Raw genomic sequence first — 8,245 nt, 5'->3', positions numbered from 1 at the left:
TACCTTAGTTTACATCCATATGTATGGAGCATGTGTACGTAGTGGGTACTGGGTAGTACGTGCTCATTTTTGTTTTTTTGAGTTGGCTATGTTTCAGTTATACTTGTGGAGTTGTGGTGGAACTTTTATAATTTGGCGCACTAAAATGATGAAAGGATAAAGGAGTACATTTTTGTTTCGTTTCTTTTGTTTTTGTGATGGTGCAAATTCGATCCGAGTGTTAATAAAGGTACCAAGAATAAGATTCAAATGAAAAACCATAGTCTGCAGAACGAAGTTTCAAAGTAAGGTACTTCTTTTGATTAAAATGTTTCAACAACTAATGTGGGCCAAAACCATGCATGCTATCTCTTGTCAATTTCCCATCTGTTTCATGAAGATTCTCGTGGAGTTCATGCTGGAATAAAAGCTCTACTGTACTACTCTCCAATGAATAATACAAGAAATACCAGTCAAGGTCACATTTTCCTTTATTGAAAAAAAAAAGTAATAGAGTTAAAAATACATCATATAATTATTTGAAGATGCTGGTGTCCATATATTTGGTCCAAATATACTGCTGGCAGGTTCTAAAATTCAGGTCCACTACGATAACTACTTCCACAAACTCTACTAATCACTTCAACATATATTGAACAAATTAAAGCATCAATGAATTAGTTTATTTTTTTTGGTGTTATATTAAACAAGAATAGGAGACTTGAACCAAATTGAAGCCAAACAATTAAGAGTTCTAGGTACTCAATCATATCATTAAATCCATGAATAATATCTGGGCCTAATTAAAGTTAAAGTTTATCGGAACTGGAATCATATTTGAAGTATATCTTTAGGCACCTAATACTGATTATTAGACAATTAATTCTTATATCCATTTGAGCTCAGGTGCATTGATCTCATTTGAAGTAGGCTTGCCAATAAAAATAAATTTCAAGTGCATGTATTTGTTTTACAACATTAAGATCCCATATACGATCATTATTATTTATTGAAATCTACATGTATAGTTGTCTCTTCATCTATTTTGTGCTGTAAAAGTGAACAGGGCAGCTTGAATAAGTTTGATTAACATTGATATATTATGGGCCTTGAAACAGGAGCTATTCAGGTGAACAGACTAAAAAGAGCCCATGGGCTGGAGTTAGATTTATGGGCCCCATGGCTTTACCCTTTACGTAGTTGATGAACTTCATTGCGGCCATGACACGTTGTTGTGTATGGCAACTTGGCTAGCTACAAATGAGTGATCCAAAAACTGTCTTGTGACTTGGGACTGTTCTCATTTCAATAACAGGTTGATCCCCTTTCTTGCATTTTTCTTACTAGTCAAAATCTACACCATGACAAGTGCAGTTTCAAAGGTTGCTATAGTGGGAAGTGGGAGTGAGTATTTCTGCATATTTTTTTTACATTATTTTTCTTGCAACTGACTGGTTAGTTAGTTTAACATTGGTTTCGTGATTGGGTTGTTTTAGTTTCTGGTGCAGTTTGTGCATCTACTCTGGCAAGGAATGGTGTCTCTGTTACAATTTTTGATTCTGGAAGAGGACCTGGTGGTAGAATGTCTCAAAGGAGGTAATCTGTTTTTTTTAGCCTACATTTGTTTGTTTAGATGCATTTGGTTTTAGCATTAAGCCCTTTTAATTCTAAAATGTAATTGTTGTGGTGAAACTTATTTGCTAATTATTGATGTGTAGTACTTTTTAGAAGACTATTCATGGGGTCTGTTTGGATACATTGGCTAAGCCGAATTCCTAAGCTGTTTTAGAATCCATAATTTATATGACACTTCACAATCATTATTACCACCTAGGGATGACTTCGGATTGGATAAAGGGCTTTCGGAAAAAAATTCAATTTTTTTTCGGATGACAATATCCTTGCCAAATATGGCACTTTTTTATCCGAATTCGGAAAGTTTGGAAAATCGGAATTTTTTTGGAAATTTCGGAATCCGCAAAATACGGTCGGAAATTTGAATTATATAATCGGATTCTCTTTTAGGATAATCATTTTTTATCCAATTAATACATTCATTTAGCAATCATTTTGAAATGTATTAATTTAGTAAACAAGTTAGACCTTTTAACATGTTCATCCAGCAAGTTTTTTCTTCATGTTAATGCATTAATTCAGTAAATAGGAAGATGGGAGAAATTGAGTCAATATTGATTTTTTGAAATTGTAAGAGAGACAATGTTGATTTTCTAGGGTTTTTATTTGCTTTGTAAAGTACATGCAGTTTTAATTTAGTAATTATATGAAATAGACCGCTATATGTTAAAAATTCGGAAATTAATTGGAAATCGGATCGGATCAGATTTTGAAAACACATCCAATTCCGATCCAATTATTTTTCAAAAAAATCGGATATCGGAATTTCGGATATCGGAACACAAATATTATAGCCAAATTCGAAAAAATATTGGATCAAAATTCGGAAAAATTACCACCTCAGGAACTGAGGCTAACAAACTGAACTGTCTTGTGATTGTCTTTTATGGTTATTTTGTGCAATGTAGTGGGTAGGTTTGAAATTTGGGCCTAACGGCTTGGCTAGTATAGTTACGCACACGATTTTGAGCAAGTTAAAAACTAGATGAGGCCAAGCAAAGTAGCTCAGTTAGTTTACCAACCTTGTGGAGAGTGTACTCGAGCTTTAGTCCAATTAGTTTACTCCTTACCAATTAGTTTGTTGGTTGTTCCAAATTTAAGATGGTATCAGAGCAAGCTATTTCAATACGCGTGCTCCACCTCCACGTCACCAAAAAAAAAAATGGTAACGTGGCCTCAAGTAAGTTACGCTACATCATTGGGTACTTAAAGCTTGTGTTTAGTGTATATGATCCTGGAGCCCCTCCGCAGCTCCTTTCCTTGCCAATTGGGTGAGTTGGATACTTCAAATTTAAGAGAATGTTTGGATCATTGTTTGATTTCGATCACTGTTTGACATGTCCATGGCAGAAAGAAAAAGTATTAGCCGTATATTACGGGAAATCTGGGTTCTATATTGATGTTTCAAATATATCCACCACTTTTTACCCCTGAGAATCAATAAAAAGGAAGAACGTCCTGAAAGGAGGTAGAATTTTCCTCCACATTTCTTTTTTATTTATTTTTGTTTCCAATTCTTGGGGTTTGTTTGGATACATTTGCTTTTATAAACAAGCATTTTTAATTTTTCTCCTAGAGGTAGGATTGATTTCATGTAATTGTATATTTATGTATATTTAGTGTGGTAAACTGTACACATTCAGTTTGTTGATTCTTATATCATAAATAATAGAAGGATCTCTTTTTTATTTTTTTGATAAGATTATAAGGGTCTCTTTGGATGCATTGGATAAGCCGAATTCGTTAGCTCCAATTAGAATTAATAAATTATACCAAACTTCACAATCGTCATTACCATCTCAGACTATAGATTGCAGCGGCAAAAGGTTATCAATACATCAGAAATAAATGGACATATTTCAAACCATGGTTAAAAGACTAATTTATCTAACTACTCCTTAAGACCAAATGGAGATGTGGCTATGCATAACATGGTCTAAGGCTCTGTGCTGTAAACTCTAAGTAAAATACATATAATTTTAGCTTAGCCAGAGATACCCTTAAGCTGTAAATTATTCCTTTTTGTAAATTTTGTTATCTCCTCAATCAATAGAGAAATTACTGAAGATGGTAAGGAGCTCTTCTTTGATCATGGAGCGCCTCTCTTTGTCGTCACAGATAAAGATGTTATGGCTCTTGTTTGTGAATGGGAAGCAAGAGGTCTCGTTGCAGAGTGGAAAGAGAATATTGGGATATTCGACTGTGGTGTTGCCAAATTTGTTGGCTTTGAAAAGGTGTAAATTCTCTATTCTCAAGTCTCAACTACAAACATATTAACTAACGTTATGTGGTTGACTGTCTCCATTAATAAATAGGTTGTTCGAGCATGTTCAGATGACAGCTATCATTGTCGATAATTCCTTAGCCTGTCATCTTTTTGATATTTCTCTGTTTCGGAAATATGTGAACTATTGATTGTACTATTTCTTTTGGCTATCGTGGATATCTCAGTCGAGATTTGAAGATGTAAGTTGGTGATTTAATGTACTTGTTGTGTGTGAATGTGGATATGACTAGGAAGGGTCAAGCAAAAAGTATGTTGGTTTGCCAGGCATGAATGCTATATGTAGAGCAATGTGCCATGAACCTGGTATTCCCTGATTTCCTACATTGGTGATGATCATGAAGGTTTTTAGATAACATACTCTCTAAACCTCAAACATTATCTTCCTTTGTTATTCTTAGGAGTGGAAGCCAAGTTTGGAGTAACTGTTGGGACTTTACAGTGGTTGGAGGATAAGAAATTATGGTTGCCAATTGATATGAATGGACAACCTATGGGCCATTTTGATGCCATGGTGGCAGCTGATATATATGTAGCATCTCCAAGGTTCACAGCTGTAACTGGACGACCACCGCCTTTAGGTATAAAACTATTTTTTTTCTTTTTCTTTTTCTTTTCTACTATTTCTGCGTGCATGTTGCCTGTGACAATGCATATTGAGATAGATTGGTTTAGAGGCAAATTTTTACAATAAGAGGTATGTTGCACATGCGTACCTCATACCCATCCATTGAGCCCTTTAACGTGGATATACAATTTTTGGTATATCTAAGAAGTCAACTTTTCAGATTCATATCTGTCGACTGAAATGTTTAGTGCACCGTATAGGTTCTTAACACTGCATGTGGTCTGCTGTTCTCAGACATTAATTTGGTCCCACAGTTGGCAGTTAAGCTTCAAGAAGTTCCTGCTCTTTCCTGTTTTACCCTCATGATGGCATTTTCAGAGCCTTTGTCTTTGGTAAGATACTTCAACACAAATATTTCTTTGTGGTGTATCTAGCACACAATTATTTTCCTAACATGTATCCTATGAAAATGATTTTATGATCTAAAGCATTTTATCCATCAAATACTACTTCAACCATTTGATACATTTTTTTCTGATTGTCCAAGAGATTAAGGGATTGGATTCTTAGAATTTTTACTCACTGCTAGAAGAATCGATTGCAAAAACCTATGTTCTCTTTCCCTACAAGATTATCACCTGACTGCTAGATGACTTAGTGTGGGCACGCCTTAATGAGTTGGTACACCAATGTTTTAATATAGCCCAACAAGATTAAGATGAACTCTCATGAATAGAGCTGTTCTATTGTTTATTTCACCCATTTAAGGAAAGTTCTCAGTTCCTCAGTGCTTACAATATTGAAATTGTTCTCTTAAATATGTAATTGTCGTTTTCACATTTCAGAATGAATCTATATGATTTCATTTTTTGTTTTCTGTTCTCGTGCTTGTCTTTGATTACTTTCTTATAGTTTAGATTCCAGTAAAGGCCTTCTCATTCAAGAACTCCGACGTTTTAAGCTGGGCCTTTCACGACAGCAGCAAGCCAGGGCATTCCACCACCAGGCACGTAATGATAGTTCCTGTAAGATGTGTTTTATCTTGTTCTTACATCGTACCTGCGTCTCAGCAATATATTTGCTAATTAGCGTCGTTTGTGTTACAGTGAATGTTGGGTACTGCATTCTACAACAGAGTATGCAAAGCGTGTTATCAACCAAACAGGACCTCAAATGCTCGCAAGTTCAGCATTTTCAAACATTGCGGAGGAACTATTACAGGAATTTCAAAGCAAATTTACTATTCCTAGGCCATTTTTTATGAGAGCTCATAGATGGTAAGTACCTAATAAAAGCTCCTATCAGCTGCCACATTGTTTAATTTGACTCCATTTTGTGTGAAATAGTACCCAAATTGTTAGCACCAACAGTGAAATAGATCTCACTATTTGATCTTGAACTATTTTGCATTCAAAAATTCCCTGCATGATATATGTCACTTATATTATATAGCTCGTATGCTTTGTGAAGAAGTGCAAATATCATACTTCAAGCATACACTAGGACAGAATCTTTCTGAATGGAAATTGTTTAATGCCCCTTTCAGATAAAATCCTGTAAAGCATACAACCTCCAACTAATAAGTTAGGTAAAAAATGATGTGGGCACCTCTGTTGAGCTCTATTTAGAGGCGTTTCTTTGAGAATATTAAGTTATTAACTTCTTGAGAATCTTCTGTAATTACCTCAATCCCCCAATCTACAATTTCCTAACTAGGGCAGTTAACAGTCGATGCTTCACATGAGAAATTCTTGACCAACTTTTTTTGTTTGATAGATGTGTTTTTCTCCATATTTGGTTTTGAGGTAAAGTGGTTGTTGATATGGTATCAAACCAGTAGATCCCAAGCAGTCTCAATTTGTACTAGCACATTGTCGTGGGGTAGTCGGGGGTTATGTAGTGTATGTGCCAACCGCTTAGATGTTGTTAGCCACGGGTGTATCCCCTGATAAACCCGTGGTCTCTTTGGCATACATTGCTTTGCTCTGTCCATCAGCTCAAACTTTTTGAGATTGCAGTGGAATGTTTGTTATCTTGTTAAAAGTTGCCACTGAACAACCATACAATGTTGATCTTCAATTTGACAATATCGTCCTAATGTGGACACGAGTGTTATTTTCTTGACATGGCTACTTGAGAGTCCTAAAGCTTAGAATTGTTATTTACTCCTTTTTTTTGTTTGGCTACATGAGATTCATAAAGCTTTATCAGCACTAATCATACCTTAAGCAACAAATACACAGTTGCTTCAGTCAGTTTTTGATGATAGATGTGGTTAAGTGCTAGAAGCATATTATTAGCTATGACCTATCTGATATGATACTTGTCACATGTCCAACCTGCATAAATATATTGTCGTTTGTGAATGTTTAGTTGGCGTAGGAATAATATTAACCATAATTATATACTGCTAATTGTGATAATGGTTGTGGAAATATTGGTTACTTGGTCGATGCTCATCAAGGACACCCTCCCCTCCTTTCCTCTCTCTTACCCTAACCCCAATCCCCACGCAATTAGATTTTTGGATCATGGAGCTACAATTAAAGTGGAATTTTCTTTTGGAAATTTTGCAAGGGATACCGCTTTTCCTGCTATTGCTGTTGCCAGAGATGAGAAGTGCCTTTATGATGACAGTAAAAGATTTGCTATGTGTGGAGATTTTTGTGTTAGTCCAAATGTTGAAGGTGCAGTTCTAAGTGGCATAGGAGCTGCTGCAAAGATTCTGGATGTCCTCTGCTCTAATAGACAGTGAGTCTCCCTAACAGGCATGTCTCTTTAAACAAGTGAAGGTCTGAGTGAGTCGGTCTTAGAAACTGTTGTGTTTATTTATCTAATATTGGCTTATACAAGTAATTTTATTGGCGCTCGTTCCTACTAAAGCCTGTTGGTTTCAGTTTGAACTTTGAACAAGTCTTAATCAAGACGATTTTCAAGTGAAGAACTTGACAATCTTCTTTACTCGAGCTCCCTTTGATTGTAGATCCAGTTTTATTAGTATTGAAACGTTCTTTTCATGGTCTGTCAAACTCAACATTCATATATATTTAGTTACTCTGGACACCATACTTATCTGTCACATAAATCACTTTTTACTTCCTGATTTTGATGGATGCAATAAATCTTAGAGAATTGCTTAAAAGGTTTCAGATATTTTTGAATGACCATAAATTTGTCAGAAAAAAGAATCCTTTTCTCCGTACGTGCAATATTTTGCAGTAACTTCTGTAGTTGGACAACATTTGAGTGATTGATAGAAAGTGCATTCTTTTTTTTTGCTGGGTAAGTTAAATTGTATTAAAAAGAAAACAAAATAAAGGACAAAAGGTGTTTAGGGAGGCAACAGGCTGACTCTCTAAGGTCAGACTCAATCAAGCATCCATTACTTCCATTTATAACTATGGAGTAAGTACATTTTACTGAAATCTATAGAAAGTTTGGAAATGCCCTTCCCATTTGTGAATCCACTATGGTTTGCCTTCAAAACCAACTCTCTCATTCTCTATAAGGGTTGTAGCAGTCTTTGCCAAAGTGTCAACAGTGAAATTGCCTTCCCTAAAGATAGTGGTTATCTTAAGTTGATGGGTGGCAGCTGTGCAGTTCGTCCATCTTGCTTGGAGTTGCCATTGCACATTCCACTTGTAAAAGCTTTCAAGGCAGCTGTTTCTGAGTCCGTTTCTACCCAAAGCCTGAGCCATCCTCTAGATACGGCAGTTTCCACACCTTCAAGGATAGCTAAACACTCTGCCCAGAAGCTTGTTGTAGTCCCAATATTTTTC

General features: G+C 35.7%; 1 protein-coding gene across 3 annotated transcripts; it reads left to right on the top strand.

The window, feature by feature from the left end:
* The first annotated feature begins 1,201 nt into the window (after positions 1 to 1,201).
* Positions 1,202 to 7,532, top strand: LOC147505545 (uncharacterized). 3 transcript variants are annotated; one of them, XM_086558041.1, is made up of 9 exons: positions 1,202 to 1,383; positions 1,476 to 1,575; positions 3,668 to 3,848; positions 4,132 to 4,204; positions 4,300 to 4,479; positions 4,761 to 4,858; positions 5,384 to 5,472; positions 5,573 to 5,743; positions 7,044 to 7,532. In XM_086558041.1, exons 1-9 carry the CDS (start codon positions 1,341 to 1,343, stop codon positions 7,219 to 7,221), a joined length of 1,113 nt encoding a protein of 370 aa, XP_086414167.1. In that variant the 5' UTR covers positions 1,202 to 1,340; the 3' UTR covers positions 7,222 to 7,532. The 3 variants fall into 3 exon arrangements, with proteins under 3 accessions (XP_086414167.1, XP_086414169.1, XP_086414170.1); XM_086558043.1 differs by having other exon boundaries at positions 1,223 to 1,383; positions 3,733 to 3,848; XM_086558044.1 differs by lacking the exons at positions 1,202 to 1,383; positions 1,476 to 1,575 and adding an exon at positions 1,603 to 3,082 and having other exon boundaries at positions 3,733 to 3,848.
* The last annotated feature ends 713 nt before the right edge of the window (positions 7,533 to 8,245 follow it).

This window comes from Coptis chinensis, chromosome 4 (genome assembly GCF_015680905.1).
Source record: "Coptis chinensis isolate HL-2020 chromosome 4, ASM1568090v1, whole genome shotgun sequence".
In the NCBI taxonomy this organism is placed as follows: domain Eukaryota; kingdom Viridiplantae; phylum Streptophyta; class Magnoliopsida; order Ranunculales; family Ranunculaceae; genus Coptis; species Coptis chinensis.
This window is presented reverse-complemented; position numbering and strand designations above follow the sequence as displayed.

Bases quoted from the DNA above. Each gene is read 5' to 3' on its own strand.
- LOC147505545 (XM_086558041.1), top strand. From the start codon at position 1,341: ATGACAAGTGCAGTTTCAAAGGTTGCTATAGTGGGAAGTGGGA. The intron at 1,576-3,667 runs GTAATCTGTTTT...CTCAATCAATAG, and splicing joins GGTAGAATGTCTCAAAGGAG to AGAAATTACTGAAGATGGTA. The intron at 4,859-5,383 runs GTAAGATACTTC...CTTATAGTTTAG, and splicing joins TTTCAGAGCCTTTGTCTTTG to ATTCCAGTAAAGGCCTTCTC.